The sequence below is a fragment of the Ochotona curzoniae genome, unplaced genomic scaffold (assembly GCF_017591425.1).
Source record: "Ochotona curzoniae isolate NIBS_2020 unplaced genomic scaffold, NIBS_Ocur_1.0 contig_3819, whole genome shotgun sequence".
Taxonomy (NCBI): domain Eukaryota; kingdom Metazoa; phylum Chordata; class Mammalia; order Lagomorpha; family Ochotonidae; genus Ochotona; species Ochotona curzoniae.
The window spans coordinates 51,027,737-51,043,347 of NW_024466004.1; the positions used below are offsets into that span (position 1 = coordinate 51,027,737).

A 15,611-nucleotide genomic window follows, 5' to 3' on the forward strand; every position below is an offset into this window, starting at 1 on the left:
CCTGAATAAATGCCTTTTCCCCTAGTTCCTCTAAAGCTTCCAATAAAATACTGAACAGAAATGATAAAACTGGCATTTTTTTCCTGTTCCTGATCTTAGCGTGGCTGGCTGTGATATTCCCATGTGTATACTTTTTTCTAGTTTTAGCTTGTTATGTAGTTTTCCCATGATTTATTCTTGAATTTTTATAAAATAACTTTTCTGTTTCAATATATATGAAACTGTAACTTTCTTCCCTCATTCCAAAAATTGTGGAACAATATTTGTGTTCTGTATCAAAATTGACATGGATCAATTACACAATTCATTATAATATGATTGGCTTTCTCTGCCTTCATTTTCTTGGGGATGTTTGCATCTTTACTCTAAAGGAATTAGGTCTATAGGTTTCCTTTCTCGTGAGGTTTCAAGGTAACACTGTTCTTAGAGAATGGATTAATAACTGTTCTGTTTTCATCTACTTCTTTGAAGAGTTTGGGGAGGGCTGGCATTGAAGATTCTTCCAGTAGTGTTAGAATTCACCAGTGAGGTCATCTGATTCAAGCTTCTCTTTGGAGCTTATGGATTATCAGTTCAATGTCTTTATTGTCTTTTCTGTTCATTAAATGAGTCAGGTTTGTTTAATCATGTCTTTCTGCGTACCTACATTTCAGCTAGATAATGCAGATTTCTACAGAACAGCTATTCTTACGATTTTCAATAAATGAATTATATCTCAACAAGATTATTAGCAAGATCTGCTTCTTAAACTTAATTCTTCACTATTTTTTCTTAGTTGATATGTTCATACAGCTAGAAAAATTACGTTGATTTTTTTTTTGAGTACAGTGTTTTGGATCACTAGTTCTATTTATCTTAAAAAAATTCTGTTCTGGAAATAATTTTTATTTATCTTTATACTAACCTTTTTCCCTTTATTCCACCTTAGAATTTAGTTTAATTTCACTTTTTCAATGCTTTTGAGAACATAAATTTAATTTATTGGCGTAAGGATTTTCTTGTTTTTATGTTTATTTACTATTAACATTGATATTTACAACTAGAATTTTTCTCTTCAATTTTCTCTAGAATTTTTCTCTTTTTTTGTACAATAAGTTTTAATATGGTTAGCCTTTGTTTTAATATTTTCTGTCTTCCCTTCTAATTTCCAATTTGTCTGACTGGTTTGAGGGATACTTTCCTTTTTCCCCTTTCTTTTGTTTTTTTAATTCATTTTTGTACAAATGGCTGTACCCTCCTATTTTTATGTTACAATTTTATTTCTTTTTTTGTTTTTCACATTTTATTATTATTATCATTATTATTATCTTATGATACAGTTCCATAGGCTCCTGGCATTTCACTTATCCCCTCCCCAATTCCCACCACCCCCCGCCTAGTTCCTCCATATCATTGTAAAGTGTAGTTCTTCATACACAGTCATATGTCCATTATTGCAGGCAAGCACAATGGCAGAGAGTGCAGAATCCTATTGTCAAGATATAGTAAACAGTCTCATTGTAAGTCCATCTTTGTCTGGAAGTAGAAATGCATACTGCATTGTATCCTCACATCTGGATTTTAGCCTCTGTTTCACAGCTACTGTACATCCCCTCAAATACAAAATCAGATGAGATGGGCACGTTCAGGGTGTTATGGCCGTAGACATAATACAAAATCAGCAATAGAAAGAAAAATAGAAATTTACAATGCCATGAAGTTAAGTAACATGTTATTAGATATGATAGTCTCCATTACACAGCTACTATGCATCTCCTTAAATGAAGAGTCAGAAAATAAAATCAACATCAGGGAGAAAAAAGAAATTAACAACACCAAGAAGTTAAACAACATGCTACTAAATGACTAACGTGTAGCTGAAGAAATGAAAATCAAGAACCTTCTTAAAGAAAATGATGCCAATGCTTGATCTATGAGTCACTGAATGATTTAATCAGAAGAAAGTGTTTTGAAGAGATGAAACTAACCAAAAACATCAAATCCCATGTGATGTAGTTTCCGCTGATTTTTGTTGGTGAAGTGTGTCTCTTCTAGACAACAAATAGATGAGTTATGCTTTTTAATCCAGTCTATTAATCTATGCCATTTGATTAAGCTTAAGCCATTTACATTCAGGGTTAATATGTATGGGTAGTATTTTGGTCCTATCATTTTAGGAATGGGTTGTTAGTTGATGTAGTCTTCTGTTGTCATTTTACTGGGATGTTCTTCCCATTTGCCTTTGGTTTTGTTTGGTGCTATTCCCCTTCTCTGTCAAGAGAACATCTTGAAGTATCATGTGCAGGGCAGGTTTAGAAGAGGCAAATTCTTTTAACTTTTCTTTACTGTGGAAGAATTTTATTTCTTTTTCAAAGACAAAAGAAAGCTTTGCAGCATATGTTATCCTAGGTCAAGAATTTTTTTCTTTTAGAATCTGGAATATGTCACTCCATTCTCTTCTTGCCTGTAGAGTTTCCTGTGAGAGATCTGTGAGTTTAATTGGCATTCCTTTATATGTCAACTGATTTTTTTCACGTGCACATTTAAGGATCTTTTCCTTATGTTTTATTGAAGAGCTTGATGATCATGTGTCTTGGTGAAGATCTCTTTTGATCAAGCCTGTTGGGAGTTCTGTGCTCTGTGGGGTCTCCCCGACAGATTCCTTTAGTACCCCGTTGCCGGAGGGGATGAGCCTGCTGCCTGCCACCAGCCTCCTGGCCCACGAGAGACAAACAGACAGGGGTTCTGTCTAAGCAATTCCAATTTATTGGGGAAATTCAGATTCTTATGTAGGGTAAGGGACTGCCTCAAGCCGGTAATTTCGGAAATTCCAGGAGGGGAGAAACTAGGAGCCAATTACTAGGAGAATGACTGCAGAAGCCTCCCCCTATAGGCCAGGGATAGGGGAGCGAGATGGCCCTGATCAATCAGTATTTCCTTGGAGGTACGTGACTCCTGCCCTGTTTCATGCCCAGAGCTCTGTCCTTGGCCACCATCTTGCCCACCAGTGACCTGGACTGACTTTAGTCACCATCTTATTGACTTAGTGCCCATTTTGCCCCTGTGCCCCACAGTGCTCCTTCTGGATGTTGTTTCCCAATTCTTTCTCTAGATTAGGGAAATTTTCCTTTATTATTTCATGAAATATATTTGTAAAACCAGTTTCTCTTTCTGCACCTTCTGGGACTCCCATAACTCTTATATTTGGCCTCTTAATAGTGTCTTTCATTTCTTGAATACTTTTTTGGCCTGATGACAGGAAATATCTTCCAATTCTGAGATTCTTTCTTCTGCTTGCTTCATTCCACTTTGGAGACTCTCCACTGTACTTTTAATTTGCTCTATTGTGTTCTTAATTTCTGATATTCCAGCCTTGATTTGCTTTATTGCTTCCTTAAATTCTTTGAACTCTTGTATGTGCTTGTTGATCAGAAGCTTTAAAATGAGTTTTCTGAATTCTGTGTCTCCCATTTTCTCGATGTCTTCCTCAGTTAACTCTGAGATTGACAAAGGGTTTTGCTCCTTTGCAGGGGAGTTTTCAGTAATATTCATTGTGCCTTTGTCTCTTCTTTTACTCTTGGTCATTGTACTTGTGGTTGGCAGAGTCTTCTCCTTAGGATAGGTTTCTAAGCTCTGTCACCCACAGGTCTACAGTATGATTTTATTTATTGCAATTGGTACACAACTCTTTGCTTGTAGCCACTTGTGCGACAACCTCCATCGAGTTCAGGTCTGGGTTCTTATGTCAGATTTCCATAAAGAACTCTGTAGCCCCAACTCCTGGCTCACCCAATTTCTACCTCCTGTGATACTGTGCTGAGGCTGCACCATTGTCTCTACAACCTTTCTCCCACTTCTGGTTGGAGCAGGTCCCAGAATTAGAGGGACACCAGGTGTACTATATAAATAGTTGTTGGTGCACTGACCTTGCCAGAACCTGTTGGATGTTAGGTCTGGGTACCACACTAACCTAGTTTGACCTGTACGATGCCAAATTTGGTATGATTTTCCTGCAGGACCAGTGCAATCCACTGAACTCAGTGAGTTTTCGCGAGCTCAGCACACTGTTGTCCCCTGAAGTCCTAAAGTGTTTGCCACCGTATACAAAATGGCACCCGACATGACACTACTAGAGTTCTTGATCTGCTGGTTATCAGATCTGAGGGCTACTCAGACCTGTCTTGGGTGGAACCTGTAGAATGCCAAGTTGATGCAGTTCACTGAGTCAGAAATGAGTGTACTCCCAGCTCAGCGTATGCTCAGTCCTTTCTGTTGTCTTTGCCTCCTTATGCAAAATGGTTCCCAATTTGGCTCTACGGGGCTGACTGGGCTGTGAAATCCACACTGTCCTTGCACTGCCCGTTTGTGATCTGCTGCTCTGTCTCTGCTCCTGGTCAAATCAAACAGACCAGCAAGATGGATGGTTCTTTGTCTGGGTTCACCTCCCAAGTTCCCAGTGAAAGTCCCTTCCCATTGGTTGCTGGTGGAGTTCCGGCTACTGGTGGAGTTGAGATTGCCCATTAGCTGAATTTACTCGAGTAGCAGTCACTGCAACACCACACCCTTGTGTCTGCTGTTTTCCCGAGTCTGTCAGCCTCCAGGTACCCCTCTGCTGTTGTTCTGTCCTCTTCTATTTGCTGGAATGTGTCCTCTCGGCTTCATCCTGATTAAAGGTTTTTCTGTCTGTTTAAATGTGTCCTTACTCTATTCTGCCATCTTGATTCTCCTCACAATTTTATTTCAATCTTGCTCTAAAAAGATGTTGTCAACTCTAGAATCAGCAACCATAGAAATCAGTTTTCTCCTCTGCCGGGTACTTTGCTACTGCTTGTTGTGGTATTTGTGGAATTGCTTTGGTAATATCTGTATGGTATAGATAGAAAGGGCAAGGGACTATCCGTATATCATTTAGTTTTATTACCATAGCACTGCTATCCATCATGAAGTCCTTTCCTTTAAGCTTCACTTTTCAAAGAATGATTCTCCACTTGACATTCTCTGTAGCTCTGCCAAGCAAGGCATTGAGGTCCACTTTGTTTTATATTTGTACTCGTTTGTGGAGTGAGCTACGTTTTTTTGTGGGCAGACTGATTCTTCAGAAGCATCTTTAGAAGTAGTATTGCCCTAAACTTTATGCTGCACAATCATTAGTTTATTTACTTTGGCTTTTTCGCACTCATTTTGATTTCTACATTCTTTGAACATCAAATTGTTCTGTAAATATGTATGATTAAATGCATTCAGTTTGAAGGCAGCGATAGAATGCAGAGACTGTGGATAGCATCCTCAGAAAACAAGGAAATAAATGATTTTGGAGGAGAACAGAAATGATTCGTTTTTTAAAAAGTTTTATTTATTTTTATGCTAAAGACAAATTTACAGAAAGAGGGAGAGACAGAGAGAAAGATCTTCCATCTGCTGGTTCACTCCCCAAACGACCACATCAGTTGAAACTGAGCCGATCCAAAGCTAGGAGCCAGGAACTTCCAGTCTGTCATGCAGGTGCAGGCTCCCAAGGATTTGGACTGTCCTCTACTGCTTTCCCACACCACAAGCAGGGAGCTGGGTGGGATGTGGAGCAGCCAGGACATGAACCAGCACTTATTTGGAAATACCTGGTTGAGCCATAATGCTGGGTCCATAATTCAGTTTTGTAGTACTTGTTTCCAACACCTTGCTTTCATCTTCTGTTATTATTATTTCAACAATTATTTTTTCTTCATCGGGCTCAGGTTATTGCAATTAAAAAAATTTGTTTTTATCAGTCCATTCTTTATTAAGGAAAAGTGTGATGCCATTAAAAACCTTCAGAATGCTTTGAAATTGATAAGCAACTGGGTATCACACACTTTTACAGACTGTCTAAGAGGCTTTTTGGTCATAATAATGATTTCAGAAGCCTAAATATTCCCGTTTTTCCCAAATCAGTGTTTTGAGAGCCATGATGTCGTACATTCAGAGAGACACCAGATTGCTCCAAATGTACCATATGGAAATATTCTCCTTCTGACAATTAATAAAGAAGAGTAGACCTGCAAATAATAGAGAATATACTACAATAGTTATAATTTCAAATCCTCACAATATTTGGAGTTATAATTGGATAGAGACTTTTCTTTTCTTTTTTACTATTCAGTCTTATATGCCTTGTGCCTAGAAGAGTGCTAAAACCAGGTAGTGTTTCAATACATTTTTGAATAAGTACACTCATTGACTTAGTTTAATATTTAAAAAACAGGTGCTATCACATACTTATCACATTTAAGCTAATTTTTATGCTCTTTTATTTTAAACATTATAGATATGACAGTGATAACTCTAACACATGGAAAAGGAAACTGAGTCTTAGAGAACTGAGGGATATATGAATTACAATAATTTTGAAAAATTGCTAAAAAGTTTTATTATATTTAGATAAAACATTTTGTTTATCCTCAACCTTGAAAAATTCTTTGCAGTTGCAGGAGTTCATTTTAGGTTCTTTTTGTGCCTACTGCTGGTCTAATAGAAATAAAAATACATGAGTTATTGGTGAGTTCCTTAAAAGTTGGGTTGATAGTGGAAATGCTGACAAAAGCTTATTACAGATGCCAGTGGAATGGAGTGCCTTATACCTCTAGCAAATGCTGATGTGCAGATTTAAGACTATGTGGGAAATCAGTAAAGTTTCCCAGGAGAATTTTATCATATTATTCATTGAACTCAGTATGTGATACAGTAATTGCTTCAGGTACCATTTTTCTTTTCTTACATGAGGTAGTTATTTATCCTTGTGTCTTGTGAAACAGAGAAAGAGTTTAAAGGAGAGTCATAACTTAATGTAAAACTATCTTATGACACAATGTAGCTGGAGATAGGAATCACAGCTAGAAAACTCCTACTTTATCAGAATTAAATATGGGGAGAGTGATATTTGGCATTGTGGCAATCCATAAATACTGAAAAGGTGAACTCAGACTATATATATATTTTTCTCCAGAGCAGTGCAAACCTACTTAAGAAGTGTATTTCATAAGCTCTTTAAACCTATAGGGATCCACAAGTTTATTTGCCTGCAGCACAAAGCATATTGCACAAGGAATGTTTTCTAATAAGTAAAAAAAATAAAAATTAATGGGTAGAATGGCTAATAGAACACATTGCATTAGTATGATGTAAATAGAATAATTTTTGAAATTTTGCATGATTGTCATTCCTTACACACATATATCTTCTGTATCTCACACTGTTAAGTAATAATTAACTTCCAACATATTTTCCCAATATTCAAATCAGTTTGTGTGAAAAATGTGTCATACATATGTAGGAGCAAAATTTCTATATATATGCAGTGATAAACTAGTCATATAAATAGAAAAAAATATATTCTTATGTATTCATGTATTACTAAGACATGTATTACATGTGTTACATTTAAAATTTTAATTTTATAGTAAAGATGTGTTTCTACTCAAAAAGTCCAATTTATTATGTAGAGAAATTTTCTGCATTTAGTATTTATTTTTTTCTCTTTTCTATATTACTTGATTGTTTTCTGCAAACATTAGTGCCATTTTGCAGTTTATCCAAGCAGCTGATTCTATTTTATTAGAAAAGTAGTACTAGACCTATTAAAATGTATACCCAGTTATAGAATATGCTATGTACAATTATACATTAACACACAGAATTTTTAACTTATCACAAAGAGTCTTTTTAAAGGGTAAGTACTTTATGTTGGTACATAAAGCAGCACTCTGACTAGCGAAATTGGAGTCTCTTAACTTTTGGAAAAAAGCACACTTTGTGTCCTCACCCAAAGTCTATAAACATTCATCTATAAAACAAAAATAGTAGTACTAACTTTACATGGCTGTAATGAGGAGTAAATAAACTAGGCTTAAGGAAAGGAATTAAGATGTGTCCTGGCACACCACTAAGTTTTGGAAAACATTAATCTTGTTTAGTGTTTGGAGCTTAACAAATTATCACTAGTGTCTTTTACATTTGATCATAACCAAACGCGATCATTTGTGTCTTTTAAATGAAAGAATGAAACTATTGCTTATGATTAAGAAGATGACCTTAATTAAGGTATGAATTCCAGGGGCCTATTTTACTATGTCTCTGTGTTTCAAATGATTCCCACCCAGAATGAATATGATATCCTGAATATGGTTTAGGCATCTGATGATTTTTTTTTCTGATATTTATACACCTGATAGAGGAACACACCTGCTCATAACTGTTTCTTTCAAGAAATTTTTTTTTTCTGTTAAACCCATGAAAATTCCTGAGAGGTTGAAACAAAGGTACTAAAATAAGGTGATTTACTATATCTTTTATCTACTTCTCAAACTTACATGTTAAATGTATCAAATACATCTAAAGATGCAAATATAGTCATAGAAGTCACTAATAAAGTTAACATTTATTGAGCACAGTAATTAATTGCTTTTGGTGTTTAATATACTATAATTTAATTAATATGAATATTAGATTACAGGAAAAGTAAAGCAACAAATAAATTAAGTAAGTGAGCATTAATTAGTACTCTGGTAAATAGGTAATGTTCAAATAGAAAACAAAGACACAACAGAGTTTTCACATTTAACCTGAGACTTAAAGGGAGGAAAATGAAGGACAAGAGTATCTGAGTTTTAAACCAGATCCTGACCCAACTTCCTTACTACTGGGATGCCTCCAATAATTAGCTGCTTGCCACACATTGGAAAGACTTGGATTGATTTTCAAATCCAATCATTGTGAATATTTGGGTAGTGAACCAAAGAGTGGGAGCTCTCTCTTAGCATGTTTTTTTTTTTCATTATTATTCTTATCACAAGCTAAGAAATAGAATTTTCCAATTGAAGAGCACTGTAGATGGAGAGAAGATTATGTGAGCAATTTCTGAGGCAGATATTGTAATGTTATGTAAAGAATGGAAAGAAATAGGATATTCAGAATTGAAGAATAAAATGAGTTTAGAAAGGTGCAGCTAGAATCTTGGCCTTTCTTGAGTACCAACTGGTTGAGTACCAACTGATTGACAGACATTCTTCTGGTCACTGAGATATTTTAATGAACATAAGGCTTAGTGTCTATAAACTCATGATTTTACAATGAAAAAGAGAAGAAAAATACACACACATGAAAAAGTAAAGAAAGGATTAATAGCTATGAGAAAAGCAGTTTTATAACACTGGACAGGAAATTAGGAGGAAGAAATAATGTATGCAAAGCTTGATTTCCCTGAAGAGATCATATTTAAGGAAAGACTAAACAATGAAAATAGACATTCATCTGAAGATCTTGGAAATAGTTCTCCCAGGCTTGGGAAGTATGAGACTCAAAAGGAAGGAAAAGTGTGTCTGAAATTGATAGAGTTATAGACAAAGAGCGAGAAGGAGAGATGGGCAGAAAGTGTAAGCACCATCTGTTGGTTCACTTTCCGTATGGCTGAATCAGCCAGGGATATTCTCAACCAAAGTGATTCACCAGAAACTTTATTTTGGTCTTCCAAATGGATGCAGGTTCTTCAGGAATTGGGCCATCTTCCGCAGCTATCCCAGGCCATTAGTAGCTCAACCTGTGCCATATGGGATGGCAGTTTTGCAGGAGGAAGCTTAATCCATTACACCACAATGCCAGCCCTCTTTGATGCTCTTTTAATTGGACTTTTTGAGATTAAAATTGAAATCAAAATTTTATACTTCTCTAAGTGTTCAATTTATGTAGGCATATATATATATGTACCACAAGTCACATGTCACATTAATTGATGTACCCAATGTAAATGCATGACATCAGATACATAATAACTGTATTTTCATATGTATTCATGGTAGAATTTCTAGTTAATATTGTCTTGTAAAACATATTACACAATCTGAGCATCTCTCTTAGTAATAATTTAAACTACATTACTTACAATTAGCATATATACGGAATTTTCTGTTTACAAGAAAAACTGTAATTCTTAAGTTTCATGGTTAATTTTTACCTCCTTCCTTCATGTTCAATGTTTCCAGGAAGAACCTTATGTCCTGTTTAAGAAGTCTGACAAACCTCTCTATGGAAATGATCGATTTGAGGGCTATTGCATTGACCTCCTTAGAGAGTTATCAACAATTCTTGGTTTTACATATGAAATTAGACTTGTGGAGGATGGGAAATATGGAGCCCAGGATGATGCCAATGGACAATGGAATGGAATGGTCCGCGAACTCATTGATCATGTAAGTTCCTTTTCATTCATTAATTACCTCCAGTAAATGGTTACATGATTTACTTGTGTTTTGACATTTGTGGCTTAATAACCACTGAGAGTTTGACATATTTCAAGTATATATTTTATTCAGTAGTTTTATTGGAAGTACCTATTATTTTTGCCGTTAAAATGAAGAATCTAAGCAGAACCTTATCTTAATAGATGGTGGTGTCTGTCACAGACCACTAGTATTCAGTATTTGGAGATTTAGCATCTTGGAATCGTTGGTCTTTAATGTGTAAATTGGCATGTGGTTTTCCAAAAGTGAACTTATGCTCCATTATTTTAATGCTAAAATTCTATCAGTGGAACAAATAAATAATTGTAGACTCTAAATTGCATTATACATTTTTCCTGTATATTTTCCAATATACTGGCCTGTAGAAGAGATAGGAGACAATTATATGTGTATGGAAAATGCATGGAATAAGCTACTCTAAGGAACAGAAGTAAAGCTGGCATTGTGGTATATTGGATTAAGACAATGCCTGAGATTTCTGAATCCCAAATGAGCGCCGGTCGGTTCAAGTGTCTGATGTACCACCTCAGATCCAGCACTCAGCTCTACCTGGAAAAGCTCTAAAAGACAGCTTGAATACTTGGGTCCAGGTCACGTGTGAGAAAATCCTGTTGGAATCTCAAGTTCCTGGTTTCAGCCTGACTCAGCTCCTTTAAAATAAAGGCAGCCATTTGAAGAGTGAATTCTTGGATCAGAACTCTCTGTCTGCTGCTGTCTCTCTAACTCTGTTTTTCATATAAATAATAGTGTTTAATATGCAGTTGTGATTATCCTTCTATAAACCACAGGATAAATAATAAAAGAATAAATAAATTAATTAAAAATGTCTTAAAAAGCAGAGGGAAAGCACTTACAAGTTTTCTAAGTAAGAACTCTCTCCTGTTTTCCTTTGGAGAATTATGCCTTTTACTTTTCTTTTTTTAAAGATTTTATTCATTTTTCTTTTCTTTTCTTTTTTTTTTTTTTTGGAAAGTCAGATATACATAGAGGAGGAAAGACAGAGAGGGAGATCTTCCATCTGCTGATTCACTCCTCACGTGGTTGCAATGGCCAAAACTGAGCCTTTCCAAAACCAGGAGCCAGGAGCCTCCTCAGGGTCTCCCATGTGGGTGCAGAGTCACAAGGCTTTGGTCCATCCTCCACTGCTTTCCCAGGCCACAAGCAGGGAGTTGAATGAGAAGCAGGGCCTCAGAGACACGAACCAGCAGCCAGATGGGATCCAGGTGCGTGTGATGGTGAGGACTTTAACTGCTAGGCTACCTTCCCGGGCCCCCTTTTACTTTTAACTAGTATTTACTGTTACCATTACAGGTCTTTTATTTGAAATATCTATTTTACCATCTTGCTTTTGACAGTCCTGTAAAATTAGTTTCAAATAGATGCAGTGTGATTCCTGGATACAATTCTAATCATTTGATATTTTCTTCCTCCTTCGCGACTACCTTTTTCACTTCTCCCTTTCTGTCCTCTTGAGAGGGCATATTTTAAATTTACATTACAGTAAAAAAAGGAGTAGTATTTCACCAAAAAGATGTTTATCAAATAAAAAGTAAAAATGTCTTAGTTAATGGAAATAGACAATGGCTGTAATCAGTAATTGAATGGCAAAATGACCATTTCACACATGCACAGTAAATTTCAAAGTAATTGCAGATCTCGCCAATCCTTTCTGAAATTGTCCTCACAGTAGAGAGATCTGATCTTGTCAAATTCACTTTGATCTAATCTGTGGTTGTTCTTGATTGTGCAATATGAAAATTCAACTTTGAAAGGATAGCAAGAAAAAAAGTGTATTCCTGAGGCATTGTTAATGTTCAACAATTGGAATAATATGTATGAATATTTTAATATAATGCCTGCTATATAGCAGATAATAAATATATTACAGCTGGTAAATCCAAACTTGCTATCTTCTTACTTTTAATATTTTCATTTTATTTATTTGAAAGGCAAAGTAAGAGAAGCAGAGACAGAGAGAGAGAGGTCTTCCATAGCTAATTCATTCCTCAAATGGCCATGCAGCTGCAATTGGGCCAAGTTGAAGTTAGGGTCCAGCAGCTTCCTGTACATAGGATTCATTGCTAAGTATGTTTTCAGGAATCAGCTGGGTGTCCTCTAATGTTGCTCCACAGCATTACTCCGGGAGATTTTTTTTTTAACCCAACTGACTATTTATTGTGAATCATAGTTTTATATAAGAATACAATAAGCATAGGAAATATAAATAATCAAAATCAGTTGGATTATCAATAGCCAATATAAAGAAAGAAAAAAAATGTTTTAAAATTATAAGCAAAGTAATGACATCCTTAGTTCTGAATTATTCTATAGGACAATTTAAAAACTTATAAAGTCATTATAGGAAAATGTAAAAACATTTTTGGACTTCCTGATTCCTACACGTCAAATATAAATTACATATCAAATATACATATGTATATGCCTTACTTAAATTGTTGAAAATTGTGATGCAACACTTCCTAAACATGACTTTTGAAGTAAATATTGCCAAATGACTTATTATTGCATAAAAAATCAAAATGTTACTTTAGAATCAATATATCCTAATGAGTTCACTAGATGTCTGAAACTAAAACATTCACTTGATGTGTTTTATTGAACCATATAAGTACTGTTTTTACCTATGCAAATACATAAGGATATTATTTTTATATAGATGGTCTGTTCTTAAAAATATTTTAACTCTAAGGGATCTTTATAATAGCCTCTATTAAGAGCTTTCACAATGATTATGGGACTGAATAATTTTGTTTTAGGTTTATTGGTCCATTATAAGTGTTTTAATGTACTTTCTGCAAAAGCAAGCACAATTATAAGTTCTCTTAATTTTATGAGTCATATGACTGATGAGAATCTAGATTAAGACACTTATCATGTTAGTCCACTGCACTGATGGTCCTCTGTATTATTTTTATGTGATATCATCTATAAACTTCAAATATGTTAAAAATATTTAGCAGACACAAACAATGCTAGTATAGAAAATATTCAGCCTCCTATGGTATTTATTAAAAATAACACAAGTACTTCACAATGTTCCACTACGCATGTTAAATTCAAGTGGCCTGCTCCTTTTTGGGTAGTCTACATATTTGCAAATGCTTTTATCCCTGTGTTGCCTTCAAAAGGTCCCAACAGAATCATCTATTCTGGGACAAAGTGTAAAAATAAATAGTACCATATATTTCTCTTGAAATTAATGCAAAATGAGTTAGCAAGCTTAGCTATTGAGTCTGACAGTGTAAAGGTGAGACCATAGAAACTTGCTAATACAACCACTGAATTAAGTTCTCCATAAATTTTATTTGTAGCTTAGGTTGTCTTTTCCTTATAGCTCATAACTCATTTATGGGCTCACAAGACAACTGTTGTATATTATTCAAAAAGCCATGAGAATTATTTGTTAGTATGAAGGAAGATCCCTAAGCTTCAGTAAGTTGGCACATATCATTATGGAATTATATAAATGTGACAAGGACAGTGTAAATTACTTTTGACTGTGTAGTGTTGGCTTGGCATTGGCAAACTTCAGGAAGTTTTATGTTTTTAAATATCCATATATGAACTAATAAAATACTGCATGACTCTCTGTAGGTGCAAGCTAAAAATAAACCTTAAATCTGTCGCCACCTTTACCTATCAATTGACCTCAAAGCTTTGCCACGAAATCAACCCTTTGTTATATACTCCGTGTACTAGAATATGTAGAACCCAAAGAAGTTTTATAGACAGACTTTATTTAGTCACTGGTGCTTTCTCAAAGCTTTTCCACTGAAAATATTCAAGATATACTTAATGATTATACTATTCATGTGACATTTAATTTCTCTCTTATTGTCTCCTAATACGTACTGGCTCATGAAGGCCTGTTTTCACCTTGTCATCAGGTTACAGTGCATCCCAGAGTTTGCATGTTGATGTTCTGCTCCAAAAGACCTTCATTCTTTTAAAGAGCCTATTTTTTGGGACATATATATAATTACTACTTGTAGTATTTATTCACAGACATTCATTATTGCTTAAATGAATCTACCACAAAGACTAAGCCCGAGTGGGAGGCAAATTTTCATAATACTATTACATTGGTGATTTTCTGGAAATTCTTTGATTTAGTATCACAATGTTGATAAAATGTGTGACTATATTGTACCCGCACTGCATAATCTATAAGGATGTTTCAAAACTTTAACGAGAAATTCATTTAAACATAAACTTTGGAGGTGGGCATTCATCCTAGTAGTTGATGTCTTCCTTTACCTTTGTACCTAAAGATACATCTAAGAATATCAAGTTAAAATATGTTTATATACATACGTTTTTACAATTACCCTGCCTATGATGTAAATAGTTTAGTAGTTTAAATCAAATTAAAAAATAATTCTGAGTTTCTGACTGCTGGTTTTGGCCTAACCCAACACTGGCTGTTTCAAATAATCAGGAAATTAACTGGAAGTTGGAAGATTCTGTCTCTCTTCCTCTATCACTGTCTTTCATGTTGATGAAATTAGAAAGAAAAATAAATGTTAGAAGAAGAATGTTTTCAAAAGCTTCCAAAGTGAAGAAGGAGAAAAAAAACAAAACAACATTGGAATGGAAATGAGTTAAGGTTGAGAATTTGGTAACTTATACCAAGTATTAATACTAGACAAAAATGAAAACGTAAACTAATGATACGAGTATTCTGAAAAGAAATTGTTCAGATGAACATTTGCAAAATCTAGGCTTACTTGAAACTAATTATTCAAAGTTCATGTTTCATTCATAATGAATTTGTATTCACATAACTGAAGCCCAGGTTTGAGCAATTTATGTTTATCTGTTGTCTAAAGAACATCTGTGTATTATGAAGTAAAACTGATTTGCACTTATTATTTTGAGAAAAACAAAAAAAGTATTAAAACTGATATAAACAAATATGGTAATTTTAACGTGACATTTTCTTCAGAACACAATGTAAATCTAAAAACCAAACAAATCCCTAAATAAAAGCTAAATTATTTTCAATGAAACTGGAAAGCCTGTAATTTGTTAATAAAAATTTTCTTTGTTAACTATGAATGTATTTTAATTTCATGCAATATTTTGTGAAATCTGCTTTCAAAGGAAATTTGAATAATGGAAATAATACAATAGCTAGAATAAGTTCCTCTTCACAATATTCCTAAATGGGTGCATTATTTGCTATTATTTATTTAGTATTGTCATGACACTCATAAGCACTGAAGATAGTAAGATAATCCTAATCTTGGATGATGCAGGCATCTTGTATTTGTTGTAAATCAAGTAATACAGCAATAGAAATATCTTATAGTGAATTCTGGAAAGTGCTTCTAAGGTATATCC

At 34.6% G+C, this 15,611-nt stretch overlaps 1 protein-coding gene across 3 annotated transcripts in view; it reads left to right on the top strand.

Moving 5' to 3' along the window:
• GRIK2 (glutamate ionotropic receptor kainate type subunit 2) overlaps positions 1-15,611 on the top strand; it is a 577,027-nt gene that overhangs the window by 391,114 nt on the left and 170,302 nt on the right. For all 3 annotated transcript variants that reach the window (XM_040983826.1, XM_040983827.1, XM_040983829.1), the window contains exon 10: positions 9,990-10,196. In XM_040983826.1, coding sequence (XP_040839760.1) covers positions 9,990-10,196 — 207 coding nt within the window. The remainder of the gene's footprint in view (positions 1-9,989; positions 10,197-15,611) is intronic.